Below are 15,871 nucleotides of genomic sequence, written 5' to 3' on the forward strand. Positions count from 1 at the left end.
TCTCTGTCGGTCACTCTGTCAGTTTAATGTTATGTAATGTAACAGCTAAGTATGACCTGATAATACCGCAGGAGCCGTAAAGTTAGTTAACAAGCCCTCATGTCTGTGTGTGGAGAAGGGGTTATTATCAGCTGAAACTTTATGGTTTAACAACAAGACAGGTGACCAACCACAAGTATTGAACCTGACACACAAAACGCTCTTACTCACACAATTTTCCAAACCAGTCAAGCAGGAACTCAGTACTTCAGTATGGCCCAACAAGCTCCTGTGCGCACTCTCTCTCTCTCTCTCTCTCACACACACACACACACTGAGTAATTTCAGAAGTGATAGCTGTGAATGGCTTCTTCAAACCTAATTCAGTCACTGAGAGAATCGATTCATGTAGTAGATGAGGTGCTTTGTGATGGGGCTTTGTAATGGTACAGCTGTTTTGGGGACTTGGTATGTTCAAGGTGACATCACTGTGGTAAACTTTTAAAGTAAAATATACGAGCAAACAGAAAGCAGTGATTTATAGAGAGATTATACCATTTAGGATAGAAATCTTAAACTCATTATGTTGGTTTATTTGCGTGAATGCTAATGATATTTTCTGTTCAGTGACATACCCAAGTATGTGTGGGTTTTATTTTCTTAAGCTTTTTGTTCGACAGTGAGAATGAGGAAGTTTTCCAGTGGACTGATTGTCATAGAAGATTGTGCATGTTTTGTGGGTGTTGATCGACTTATCTTTCAAGCTGAATGTTAACCACATCAACTCTGGGGACCCACCGGTGGGTCCAATATTGCATATGCCTAATTCTCAAAAAATCAAAATAACAGCTGAAGTGGTTAAAAGATTAGTTCTTGTTTACTGTTCGACTGTTATTCATCATAAGTAGGGATAATGTTGCAATGTCTGTGTGGGCATGGGACATCTCTGTTACTATTATTATTATTATTTATCTTGTCCTCCAATAAGTAACCAGTATTTTAGAGAGACAAGTAATAAAAAAGTTAAATATACACATGCATTATTAGTTGTGTGAAAATGCACGTCACCGGTATGGTCATGCAAATTGAGCATACATGGAACAGAATTATGAGCTTTGTTATCTGTGGTGTTTGTTTGGGTTCAGCTGACTGATAGCTTATCAGTTCATGCATGACAGAAGATGGCGGCACTTTGGATCTGAATATTCAAATACGGCACCAGTATGAGGTAATGGTGCCTCCATGAGCTCACCTGAACTCTACTCTATTACACAACCAATTACACACACACATGGGGTGGATAAACAGAAATACTGTAATAGCCATGTTTGAGCACATGTTTGAGAACATGCATAGTATCTGGAGAGAAAATTGTAGCCTATGTATTTACGTCCACCACAGCCAGCTGCATGCAGTGTGTTCTCTCTCTAGCTCTCTATTCCTTCCTCCTCTCTGTTCATTTTTGAAAATACAGCATTACATCACCACTATGTGTGAGGAATAACCTGCTCTGGGAACAGTCTTCCCTCAGTCAATGTGTTTTGCTATGCTCTGGTTTTTAATGTCTGATAAGAAAACACATGTGATCATGTTAGATTCACTGCTAGATTCACTGTTTCATACTCTTGATGCGACGAAGTTTGGGAAATTGGTCACTATGTTGGAGCTGTGACACATTGTGCAATGGTGTTAGGGGAAACACCTCTTCTTGAGCCCATTCTTACCTCTAATCATCATTTCCTATCTGCTGCTGTGGCCTAGTAGGTGCTAGTATTTGAAGCATTGTGCCATGCTGCCCATTTGGCCAACATGAGGTTGAATCTGGCTTTGCAAATCAATTTTTACCTCTTCTCATCATCATCATTAATGTTAGCTGTGGTCTAGTGGCTAGTGCTTGTTATTTGATGCATTAAACTGTGGTGCTCATAAGGAAAGCATGAGTTTGAATCTGACTTGCAACACTTTCTGATCCCAATTCCATTTCTTCTTCCCATAATTTCTTTGACATGTCTTCACTATATTTGTTGTCATGTCTCTACAGGGCTGTGCTGTAGTAGATACATTGGGCCATGGTGCTCATGTAGGAAATATGAGGTTGAATCCAGCTCACATTACTTTCTAATCCCATTCATACCTCTTCTTATCTTCATTTCTGTCAACGGTGGCAGAGTAGTTGGTGCATGTGATTTGATACATTGCACCATGGTGCTTTCCCATTTCTTCTCCCCATCGTTTCTTGTCATTCTCACTAGAATTGTTGAATAGAATTGTTGAATAGAATCTCTACAAAACTGTATGTGATGCATGTGATTTGATACAATGTGCTGTGGTACTTTTATAGGAAACTTTAAGCTCCCAACATTTTCCTGTTACCACCTTCCCCGTAATTTTCTGTATTCATAGTTTATAAAAAAAAAAAATCATATCATTTCTGATATGATTCACTTTTTGAGCCCTCTTCGCGTAATTTTTTTTTATCATACTCTCTGCAGAGAAGTGAGGAAATAGAGTTGCTTTGCAGAATGCTGTAGGGAATGTTGATGGTTTAGAGCCGGAATTCTGCTGGAGTTTACGTTATACGTCACATCTCATCTATTTATACAGGAAACTAGGGTAAATACCATTGTAAAAAAAAACTGGCCAAAGTTATAGCATGTTAGAGTGTTTTGATAAAACTAAATACTGTCTTAACTAAACTTAACAACAGATATAGGTCAGGCTGGAAAGTCAAAACAGACAAAGGAAGAGAGTGAAAGAATGGGAAAAAGAGAGTGATGAAGACATGAAAGACAGGAAATGAAGAGAATGAAGGAGGTGAAAGGACAACAGAGATAACAGTGATTAAACAGGCAGGAAAGCAGAAAGCTTTGTCAGAATGGTCTGATAGCTGGATGTTGTGCTAGAGTCTGTCGTCAGTGAAATATTTTTAACTAGTTTGTGGTTTTGTTGTTGATTTGCAAAAGTTGCTGTTCATGTGTGTGTAGTACATCTCTCTTTCTCTATGTGTGTTTGTTAACTCGTGGAATGTCTGATTTTACTTCAACCTTCAACCTTTCAAAGTTGAAAAAAACAGCAACTTTTTTTTTGCTGTGCTTCCCGCACACACATCTTGGAATTTAAGGATTAACTCCGAGCCAGTTGAAAATCGATTCAAATATGTGACGATTTTAATTGATTGAGATGCCAAACAAATCGCGATACAATTGGAGTAGGAGTTTATATGAATGTATTTCTGAGGGGAACTGACTATCTTTAGAAAAGTTTACATGGTTTTTGTTTACATTTTGCCTCTGAACAATGCATATTGAAGTTGTGTTCATAAGCGCAGCTCTGCTTTGTTTACAGCAGTAACCAAGGAAACACTGTATCATCGCTGCTCATTAGTGCCACCTGCTGTCAGAGAGTGAATCTGTGTCTCATTCAGCTTGACTGCTGTTTCGTTCAGATGAGCTGTTGTATAATTTCACAAAATTAAAGTCAAACCATTCTATTTTTGCTTCAATTTTCAAAATTATACAGTCTAATTTAGATGAAAAACAACTCATGCTGCATGTATGCTGCATCTTTGTTTGGATCATGTTTAAAATCCAGTGGTTGCCTCTCATTTTAAATGGAAAAAGCACAGACAAAGCCTTAGTTTGTTCATATTTAGAGATTTGTGTATAACTTACTTGCTTGATTTGGGTTTTGTTTTAAAATTTCAGTTTAGTTTTATTATATTTCGATTTCACAAAGAAACGATCAGCAATAGCCAAATAAAACAACACCTTTTCATTAACTATATAATGTCTTCAATCTCATTTTGTAAAAGAACATTGTGAGAAGATCGAATCGTGGAATCAAAATCGTGAGTTGAGTGAATCATTACATCCCTACACATATCACATGTCCACAGTCTCTCACTTAGACATCTGACCATAATAATAATTAAAAATAAAAACATTTTGTCAGACAAAAAAGAAGCAGATTTTTTCAGACAATAATTTTGTAAATCCTATGGTCTGCAGCTTGAATACCACTTTCGTGAAAATCTTTCCCATTTTGATTTGCTGCATAATTTCATAGAGAGAGATTTTAGAACTTATTTGCATTAGTTGTGTTGAACTTCTCTTTGTGTTGTTCTTTTAGTTACTAAAGGCTTGAAAAAGTTGTACTTTCATTGGTATCCATTCCTCTTTACCTTAGTGGAAGTGGTATTTCAGTGGATCTGAACCACTGAAATAAAGGTTTCATGTTCAGTCACTTTGTAGGGATGATCCAGGAACTGGCCAGATACTGAGATAACAATTCAGCACTGAGCAAAGCACTAAACCAGATTCTGCTCTAGATGGATTGTTCCTGTTATTAGTGTTCTGTAAGTTGTTTTGGGCAGAAAGCATGTGGTGAGTGGTTTGTTTATTGGATTCGCTTCAATCATGAGTGGCCTGACGTACCGCAGACCCCTGCAGAGAACATATCGAGCTCATAAAGTGCCGTCTCGCTTCATCTCTGACTGCTTTACTCATTATGCACTATTGTTGCCTTGTTTAATCCTCTGCAATGCATTGCATAAAAATGGTCATTACTCAAACAGTTAATCAGATGAGATGAAATCAGATGTACGTCTTTGGACAGTATAATTCTGCATTGTTATAATGCACACACTGGACTCTTTGGAAAAGGTTGTCTGTCTAAACCAATTTGATACAAGTTTGGAGGGAAAACATAAAATAGGCCTTCTGACAGACAGTTTTACTGTCTCATAGTATAATGTTTTAGTCTACCATTTTCCATTTTCAAAGAGCTGACAGGTGGGCATCTCTTTTACTTATGTGTGCACTCTTTCTTCATGGTTGTGAAGTCATTCAAGCACAGTGAGCTTTAGGAGCAGATGCAGAGAGTGTTTGATTAGAAAAAGGAACTGCTGGACTGTAACCACACACACCCTTTGCATACGAAAACCATCCCTATTGTTTTTTTGTTTGTTTTTCTTTACTCCTCAAATTTGCCACATTGTTGAGATCAGATTATAACATGCTACTGATCTCAGGAACCATCCTGTTATTAGACTTCTCCAGTTGCTGAGTAAGCAAATTACAATTACTCTGTATATTAAAGGGGTCATATGATTTCATGTTTTCCTTTGTCTTTGGACAGTTAAAAGCTTTCCGTGCATACAGAAGATCTGTACAGTCACAAAGATTAAAGTCTCAGACCCAAAGAGATATTCTTTATAAAAATGAATGCTCATCCGAGCTTCCTAAAACGACTCATTCAAACACAACATTTCCGTCACACACTTGAGGTATTCGGCCAATCACAATGCACAAGATAGCTGGCCAATCAGAGCACACTTCGCATTTTAGAAAGATTAGCTTTGTAAAAATTGTCCCATTTCAGAAAGGCGGGGGGCATAGATGAGCAACAGTAATGTATGGTAATTTAGAAAATATATATATTTTTTTGTTTGTTGTGTTTTATCTTCATGTAAACACATTGCATTACACCAAATACACAAAATAATGTTCTTTTTAGCAATGTCATATGTCCCCTTTAAGTAACCTTCAGTATTTAGAAATGTTTTATTTTTTTCCGAAGGTTTGGACTTTACAAATTATGTGTTTATCTGCATGTAACAGTGTGTTTCAGTTCTTAATGTAGTCAGGTTTTGTGCAGTTGATTGTTCAGTGCTCTTATGACTGTATGTGTGTTAGATCATCATGTTCTGTAACTTCATTCTCACGGAGGAATGTCCTCTACCGGAAAATCTGGAAATACTGTGTCCCAGCCCACAGCTCAGGAAGTGTGTTTTCTGACCCGTATGTGTGTGTGTGTGTACGTGCTGATAGTTGGTCTTACATCTGTAAAGGAGTATTCTAAGACTGGACGAATTCTCAGCAGGTTGGAGATGTGGTTGCTATGGGAACAGCAGAGCGAGGTGATTGTTCTGTACCTGTCAATCATGGTGGCAGCGAGGACAGCCATGTCTAATGGAAACACATGTTCAGCTCAAGGACTGAGACAGTTGTGCAGGTGTTGGTGTGTGTGGGTGGGTGGTCACATCTTCTTGCCTTACTGCACTATTCTTCAGAGGTAACATTATGATGGTGGTTTTAATTTTGTTTAGACAACAAAAGATATTCAACAGCAAACACCTTTTTATCAACATCTAAGGATCAATGAAAGAAATTGCTGTTTGACATCTCTGACTGAAAAACATGACCTATGGTGAAGGACGTGTTTTCATTGAAGTAAAAGTTAAACTTTGTACATCAATAAAGCAGAAATGAATTCAAATGAATTTATAAATGAATTAATAAATTATTTATTAGTATTAGTATTATATAGTATTATAGTATTATTATTGTTTGACTAATTAATTAGTCTAAAAATAACATTATATGGTTTTTCTCAACATGATACCATGGTAATAATTTGCAAAAAATTTAATATATATATATATATAAATATATATATATATATATATATATATATATATATATATATATATATATATATATATATATACATATATATATATATATATATATATATATATATACATATATATATATATATATATATATATATATATATATATATATATATATATATATGTGTGTGTGTTTGTGTGTGTACATTTAGGGTAATTATATTTAAATAGTTAAAAACATAATTATAATCACATTTTAAATTCTAAAATTTACATTTAAACAATATTTTGTGCCATATTGTGTCAAATATTTCATATAAATAAATAATAATTATAATCATATCATAAATTATAAAATTAATTATTAAATGTATTTTAAAAATTTTGCTACATTTTTGTCGAATACTTGTTCAATGAATTTAATTGGTAATAATGTTAAAAAATTATAATTAATTAATTAATGTAAGAAGTTACATGTAAATAAATGCTGTCTTATAAGATCTGTGTGTTTTATTTGTTTGTTTTGTGCATTTCTTTTTTATTTTGTTCTGTCTGAACATGCAGGTGGTTGACACCTGGTCTTCTCCTGAGAGAAGCAGGATGAAACCACACTGATCCTCACATTAATCTAGAACCACACACTGTTTGGATGTCAAATCAAGCAGACACTCGCTCTCACCCTCTCACAGCTGCGTTCCTTCACTTCTTATGTCTTTAACATCAGACACTCATACACGAAGAGAAAGTGAAAGCCATCTCTCCCAGATCAAACTACACGGCTCCTCACTGTTGATTTCTCATTACACATCGCCACTGGGCTTGATGGAAACTTGACTGAAGTTTAATAACCTGCTGTTGAAAGCATTTTAGCAGAATAACGTGAGAACTTTGCACTTCCACCTGCTTCTTTTTCATTCATCTTTGTGTTTTGAAAGCGATCATGATCTGAGAGAAGATGTTTAGGTATTTTAGGTTAACCAGATGTTCGGCTACAGTATTCTGGGTAACATAGTTTGTTTTGAAATAATACCAATAGAGTGTCTAATAGGGCACTGCTCACTCTAGAAGTTTTATGTTGTTATCATTTGTCCTTTGTCTATAAAATTCATAATTATTCATTACTAATTTATAGTAATCATTATAACTAGTGCATCATTGAAAACTTGATCATAGTACATAACCTTCAGGAATGACCACAAGAGTGCCATCATGAATGAGACGAGCAGGGTGTCTCAGAGCAATTTCTAAATTCATTGATAATAATATAGGCAAAATTTATGATTTATTGACCAGTGTTCAAGAAATGCTTTTGGTTTTCATTAAAAATTCTGTTTATATTAGTGTGTAGTTGTCCAGCAGTGTTAAAAAGATCTAAAAATAATGAAATGAATAGTGAACAGTCATAGGACTTTCCCTTATAAATTTGACACTATAGTACAATCTTGAACTTGATGAAAGTTCATGTCCATGTTATTTCCCAGTCCACATAAAATACCAGAATTGGGAAATTGGATGAAATGATGCTTGAAAAGAATTCATACTCTTAAGTATATACACACACACACACACACACACACACACACACACACACACATATATGTGGGCATGTTTTAGTGACATATCAGGACGCAACTCTGTATAATGACAATGGGTATGACACAGGTAATACAAGGAGAGGGTGACTTATGAGGATAACCCATGTCCCCATTTTTCAAAATGCTTCTAAATGATACAGAATGAGTTTTTTTGAGAAAGTAAAAATGCACATAGTTTCCTGTGAGGGTTAGGGTTAGGTGTAGGGCCATAGAATATACAGTTTGTACAGTATAAAAACCATTACGCCTATGGGATGTCCCCACTTTTCACAAAAACAAAAGTGAATGTGTGTGTATGTATATATATAACAGTGCAGAAACTTTTAGTTATGGGAAAGTCATTTTAATAAATACATTTCTCCCTGTCCCTCTTGTCTCACAGACTCTCCACCTGAGAAAACAGGGTGGAGACGTAGCATGGCAGGCTCTGCCCCTGACAAACCCTCGCCCACAATGGAGCCCACTGCTGCTGCTGCTACACCCTTCAGGGTCACAGTGAGTATTATATGTGTGTTTGTCATGTGTAAGAGTGTGTGCATCTGATCAAACACAGTCTGGAATCCAGATGTGGTACATACTGTGCCCACGTGTATCTTATCTTTATTGCTACTACTACTTCAGATCTTTAGTATTAAAACTCTGCAGTTCTAGGTTTCAAGTCATTTTGCCAAATGCTAATTTCCTACTTGAGGCAATAAATGTGAGCTGTGGTGTTATTTTTAGTTAAGAAGCAAAAATCCAGTGCACATTCAACCAACGTCACGTTCAGCCAAATATCCAAACAGCTGAAACGCAAGATGGTGATCCAGCCCAAAACCACAGGCTTAGATCAAGCCTAATATTCTAAGTATTACGTTGAGGTCTGTATCAAGGCTATATTTATAGGCTAGATTATACATCAGGATATTGCACACAATTACAGACAAATGTATCCCGAACAAGCTCCATTTGAAGCAAATGTTTTATTGATGGGCATCAGGGAACAGCGTTCAAATGCTCACTGTAATTGGCATGAAGTTGTAATGCTATGTTTATGAGCGTGAGCTCTATTAGCAAAGGATGAAAAACTTCATATGATTGAAAGGCAGTCTGTCAGCAATAGTTTCAAATTGAGTCTCACATTATATGCCGGTTGCAGAAGTGAATCATTAGCAATCAACAGCAGGTGGTATTCAGTAGTTTCACCCTCTGTATAAAATGCAGTTCTACAAAGTGTCCATATGGGCTTTTTATGTGTGTTTGTGGCTTATCATTTCCTGAATGCAAATGTAATTAGATTTAAATGAGATCTCGGAGGTGACTCGAGGGCCACTTGACCTCTGAGCTTCTGCAGTTCCAGGCCCAGTTACTAGCCTAGAGCATAGTTTGCATACATCTCCTGTGAAATCAAATCAGCCATGGTCAGAGGACACTGAAGCTTCACCATAGTTCTTCCAAGTGCTGGACATGTTTGAACAGGTTCAAGGTGAAGAATGGAAGCCCTGGATGTGATTGTTTTAGGTGAATGAATAGAATATGCCACACACCTTGATTGTGGGTCAGTATATGGGCAATTAGGGAAGTAATTATAATCCCCCTGCTGGTAGGCAATGGCACTGTACCCTTCAGAATCAGGAGTGCATTATTTTATCTTCCTTTCTAAACTCCTATTCACTGTGAATGAATAACACCATTAATACAAGGTCTTGTTTTGACCGTGAGGCTTGAGCAGATGTATCGAATGACCCTGAACATTCTCATATGAGAGAAATAGAGATGTAATTACTGTATATGTCAAGAAAGAAGGAAGGTTAGATTTTAGTTTAGATTTAGAAGTTTACTGGTGTTTTTTTTTTACTTGGTAGCCTCCGGTTTAAATTGTATCTGATGCTTTAGCGGAGTTTCCATTGACAAGTGACAAGGCATTTGGAAATGTACTTAAAGTGTTATTATTAATTTCTGCCACTTGCTTCTAACCCAGGCGTTCCCATCTGCTTTAACATTGTGAAAAAGGTGAAATGTGTCTCGAAATTTCTTGAGCCAAAGCATCCTTGTGGTTCAATGTAGAACTAAGGACGATGATGGAGTCCTGCAAAAATGTGTGCCCGAGGGCCACATGGGACGTTGATCCGGCCCTGGATATTGACTGTCAGCATCCATGACCTGTTTGACGGACCTGCTCAATAGTTGCTTATTAACACTGTTTGACATTGCATACCATGTCTGAATTATTTATTAGGGCTGACACGAACACTGTTTTGATAACTGATTTAATTATTTTTCATTTAATCAGATTTTTTACATCTGTGTGCATATGGTATTGTGTGCAGTAGTTTAAAATAAAATGGTTAAGGCCCGTTTACACCAAGAAAGATAACTTTTCATTTTTACTGCAGAAAATGTATTATTCGGATACTTTATTACCTGGAAATGACTTGAAAAACACACACAGACTATATATTGTCGCAGTCGTGAATGAAGTTTGTTCAGCTCCGCTACAGTGACAGCTGGATGCCTTTGTCCATATTATGGATTTCCTGGCACATCGATGAGTCCGTTTTGACTTTCTGCATGAGAGCGGCCTCTGGCTTTGCGTATGAATGAAACATACACTGCAGGAGAGTTTTTACCGCTCCGTAAAGTTCTTTTTGAATATGAATAAAACACCAGGTCATGCAAGTTATATATTTTCTCTTTAAATTTAAATCTAGATTTATTTATACTGGCCCCTGAATACAAGTGGCCAGAAAAGTGTTGGCTATTCTACGCACATGCTGTATGGCAGAAGTAGACTAAATAAAAATTTATAAATAAATAATTCTGCATGTAACACGGTTTCTGCCTCTGTCCATCCTTGTGATGAAGGTCGAAATGGCCGGTGTGCCCTTATGTGCCTCCACGGGCCGATTAAGCCGTTGTGATTTAATGTGCTGAGAAATGTCATTATCCCCACCGTGTCCGATATTAAAATCATACAACACACTTTGCAAAAGGCATGGGCATTTTCAAAATGGCTAGGAGACATGAAATTAAATTCTTCCGTCCAGCTGTTGGTAAATTTAGAGTCTTCCCCTCCCATTACTAGCAGTGAAGTCTGGAGTATTGGCTGCTGAAAATTTAGCTTTGCCATCACAGGAATAAATTACATTTTAACATATTAACATAGCAAACCGGGACTGTAAATCTCAACTAAAAATCGTTGTATGACGCTGTTCTTGAGAGATCCACGAAATGCTAAAAATCGATTAATTTGGGAAATATTTGTCAAACTGATCATTCAGAGCACTTGACATGCCAACCTGGCAGCATGAAATTATAAACTCATGACCTTCTTTGAAGCAAGCTTTGAAGCTTACTGCTTCAATATTTTTGCAGATCATGTTATGTTTGGACAGGGGAGCTCATTTATTATTCAGATGTCTTCTTGCCATTGTCTCTCTCAGTCCTCTTCTGGTTTGATTTAGTTTTCTTTGGTAGGCTGCAATACTCTGATTGATTGCTCTGTGATTAAGAGATGTCTGTGTGTGATCATTTGCATATATTGTGAATAGTAATCAGTAAGCTTTAATTATGTAGAATATAAAGGGGGATAACGGCCTGCTTTCTGTTTGTTTATTAACAGTTTTTGTCAGAAACTTCTCTTGTCTCTCGACTCGCCTCTCTTTTCCTCCAGAAACTCTTTCCACACCTTTTCTTATTACACTTTTTTCACTTTCTCACATTCTCATGGTCTCGTTTTTTTTTTCTACTATAGCAGTGTAACAGTGAGTATGAGTGGATCCTATTTTGTCTTTGACTCTCGTTCTTATCTTATGGTCCTTTATGATCTCGCTGTAATTTTTTATTTTTCACTCTTTCTCCCTTTATGTCTGCCTTTCCTTTCCATGCCCTTGATGCCAAACTGCTGTCTCCATGGTAACTAGTGCCTAAAGGAAGTTGAGTCTTGAGCCGCAGAAATGTGACAGGTGCTTTCACAGAAAAAGGGTGTATAATGTGGGATAATTAACGAGAGTGAATGTATGAAATGGTGTTTTTTTTTTCCTGTCTGTGTAAGTATTATAATTTCTCTCTTATTCTCTGTCATTTTCTCATTAGGGTTTTTTGAGTCGCAGGTTAAAGGGCTCAATAAAGCGGACGAAGAGTCAGCCCAAACTGGACAGGAACAGCAGTTTCAGACACATCCTGCCAGGCTTCAGACCTGTGGACAACGACAGGTAAACAACAATTTTCCATCTAATCCCAGTCTTTATTAAAGCTGTAGTGTTTAATTTCTACACCTCTAATGTCATAGAAGAACCCATTCAGTCAAACATTTGCTCTTTAGAGTCTATGGAGGATCTGTGTTTTAAACCAGTGCTTCTCAACCGTTTTGACTGCAAGGCCCCCCTGTAAGCTTTTCTGTAGTTACAAAGCTGCTTGTTTCAAATATGTATTACAGTGACAATGTATTAAAATAATCCAAAATATATATATAAATAATACAATTTTAATAATGATGTTTCATAATTACAGGAATTTTACAAGATTAATATATTTCACAATTTTTATGACCAATGAGTTTGATGTTTACATGATGTTTGCTGTTTTTTATTAATAAATTACTTCCAGTTAACTGCCAAAGAAAATATTGTACAGCCTGAGATAAATAACAGGTCCCGGCCCCGTGGTTGAGAGCCATTGTTTTTAACTAGTTAAAATTATCTTAAAAATGGTATTAAAATGTCAACTTTAATCTTTTAGTCACTGTCTTGACTGGAGATCGGTTGTTACAGTCATGGCACTATGTGTTACTGGAGACAATAAAAAGGCAGTTGGTTCTGACCTATTTTAAAACTCCACTGGTTGCAAATAGAGATGTACTGTATGAGCGGCTGAATGTGGCAGTTGAGTCTTAGTATGGATGTTTTTGCATGTGTTTGCATTCTGTGTGCTAATTCCTATGGAATAACACCATATGTAAATGTGAGATTTTGCATTTCCTCATGTCCGCGCTGCATAATATGCTTCACAGTGAACAATGACGTGTGAAGGGTGTGTGTGGTCTGAAAGTTTGTGTGTCTGTTTGGCAGACTGGTTATTGAGGTCACTTTTGACATGCCTCTGTTGTCAGTGAAGACCGGCAGAGCTTTGCAGACCAATCTGTCATCTGCCTCTTTCTCAGAGATGCTCCTTCATGCACATTCTCTTCCCCTTAACCTATAAATATCCCTCACTTTAAACAGACTGCAGTTGTGCTCTGCTCTTGAGTTTTTGCTCATTTCTAGAGCAAATTTCCGGTTCGGAAAGTTTCGCTGTACTTTATTTTACCTTAAATTTGATACACTTTGTGTATTTTGTTAGTGGTACTAGAAATAGACTGACATGACACATTTCAGGTCTAGCTGTCTATTCCTATTTTCTTTTCTAGTTTAAATCTTTAAAGTGGACATTAATTGAGATGTTGTGAAATGGGAGTCTGCTGTAAGACTAAATGTTAGTCATATAGAGAAGTCCGGCTTCCAGGTAGGCACTGTCTAATAAACAATAAATAGCTTTTTTTCTTTTTTTCAGTGCAAACAGCAGTCATAATAGACTGCCAGTGAAGCACACTTTCCAAGCGGGACCCAAAATGATGTGTTGGGGCCTCTTGTCCAGTGAGGAGTTAGCTTTGCTCATATTAAACATTACTTGGTGCTTTTAAATCCTATGGATTCCACAGAAGTCTACAAACAGTTCCATGTGGCATTACAGTCACTCTGTATAATATAATTTACCATGTTATTTTGATAAAATATCTCATTTATTAATATATCGATAAATTGCATCATTGAAAAAGCAGGATTCCATTCATTTTCAACATTTTCAAAGAAGACATCATTTATTTTTTACCAGGCTGATGACAGCCCAACCAGCCAGCTGATCAACCAGATTGAACTAATAGAGTGAGAGAGTGGATATATAGAGATATAAATAGTGTTTTTTTTTTCTTTGGACCTCAATCAGTACAACCCCAGTGTGCACCTTATCTGCGCTCAGCGTTGATTCTCTTGTTAATCTGGGCATTAGCTGGCAGTGTTTTCCCAGTTTAGCTTTAGCCATTAGCTTAGACTCTAAGAATTCCCAGTCAGTCACAGCCCTTGTTTCACCTTCTATCAGCAGCATTTACATCAGCCTCGGCGCTAAACCCACGGCCTGAGCTACTCCCCCATTCTTTACACAAATGAGATTATATGTGCGGATGCTGCTAATCCCAAAAGCATCTCATTTGATTGGATTAAGTGTTGTAATTGTCTATGCTTTCAGCATGGCTTGGCTGGAGCAGACTATGGATGGCTGTGCTTGTACAGATAGGGGATGAGTACTCTTGACTTCTGTGGGGCCAAATGGATTTTTGTTGAATTTGTGTGCCTGATGCCCTGGCTGATGTGAGTGCATCTTACTTTTGTGCCACTTACAATCTGAGCTTGAATGTTTGTGTGTGAATTTCTCTGTCTGTTCTGCATTATCACATTCATTTGGCTGAAAATGACACTGGGTTACCAAGACAGTCTGATTGTGGCTTCTATTAGAAAGAGTCAAGAGCTTTTAATAGAAAACAACTCTGCTGTTGAAAGCACTTCAATTAAGGGATATACATATACAAAGGCAGTTACATCTAAATGAACATTCATTATATGCAGTATCAACATGCACACAATTTTCTCTGCGCCATTTTTTGTAGAAAGCCAATATATAGATGTTATCAATATCTGAATTCTTTTTTTTTTTTTTATGTTCACCCATAATGCACGGAAACATTTAATTTGTGCTGTTTGTCCTCTTGGCACCAGATGGCACTTTAGGAGACATAGGAAACATGATTTCAGCAATAAATTGAACAATTTACCAACAAACCAGGCTGTTCTGTTCCGGTGGATGGAGAAGAGGGTTGTTTTTAGCGTGGAAACTGGATTTCAAATCAAACGAATGTCAAAAATAGATGTATTTAGGGGATTTCTACTCATTTTTGATTGGTTTTAGAAGGACCATTAATCTGCTTTGTCTAAATTTAGTTTTATAGTTTTGAGTCTGTAATTTTAAATGACCGTTTTCTACCCACTGTCTGACCTTAGAGAGCATTTATGTATTTATTTGTTTGCTGCTGTACCATTTTAGTTTTTTTTTATATGTAAATGACTTCTGTTATGATTGGCTAGTGACCGACAGAACACTGAATATTGAGGACGCAATAATATGCAAGTGTAGGAAGTGATAAGTGATAAACTCATGGTTGTGATGTCATAACCCCAGTGATTTTCTAAAAGTGTGTATTTGCAGTTTAGTTTTCAGAAATGATTTGTGGAATGAACTTAAAGTTATCGCATATCTTTATCTGCTGCATATACAGTAGTATGCAAAGTTCTTCTTGTTGTTTTTTTCATGAAATGTTAACTTTAAAAGCCAAAATTACAGTGATAACTATGCATTTTTTTATATGTATTTTGTTGAAAGAAAGTGTCATGAATGTGCATGGTGAGTGCCACAAACAGAAAAAAAATATCCTTAAACACATACATATTCACAGACACACAACTCGTGTCATAGACACAAACTGACTTTAATAAAGTTCATAGACATTTGATGTACTCAGAAAGCGCTCATAGGTTTGAATGACTTTACAGGGTCAGATCTAAATTAAAAGCATTTGAGTCAGTTTCCTACACTCGTTTTATATTCTCTTGCATATTCTCCTTTTCTCTCCCTCCTGTGCAGGAAAGAGGTGATGTTGTCAAGGAAACTGTCATATCGAAAAGAAAAAAAAAATATCAGTATTGCTTTATTGCTCAGTAAATTTAATTTGGTAAAAAGGAACTAATTCCTAAGGAAAGCATGAAATATGAAGATTAAACTAGAGCTTTTAATCAAGCTGTCAAGCTCAATATGAATG

At 36.5% G+C, this 15,871-nt stretch overlaps 1 protein-coding gene across 7 annotated transcripts in view; it reads left to right on the plus strand.

The window, feature by feature from the left end:
- LOC132139620 (disabled homolog 2-interacting protein-like) overlaps positions 1–15,871 on the plus strand; it is a 111,187-nt gene that overhangs the window by 42,697 nt on the left and 52,619 nt on the right. For 6 of the 7 annotated variants that reach the window (XM_059548102.1, XM_059548103.1, XM_059548104.1 and 3 more), the window contains 2 exons: positions 8,369–8,481; positions 12,061–12,179. The exons of the other annotated variant lie outside the window; for it this stretch is intronic. In XM_059548102.1, the coding sequence (XP_059404085.1) occupies positions 8,369–8,481; positions 12,061–12,179 (232 nt within the window). The remainder of the gene's footprint in view (positions 1–8,368; positions 8,482–12,060; positions 12,180–15,871) is intronic. 7 annotated transcript variants of the gene reach the window in all.

This window comes from Carassius carassius, chromosome 4 (assembly GCF_963082965.1).
Source record: "Carassius carassius chromosome 4, fCarCar2.1, whole genome shotgun sequence".
Lineage (NCBI taxonomy): Eukaryota > Metazoa > Chordata > Actinopteri > Cypriniformes > Cyprinidae > Carassius > Carassius carassius.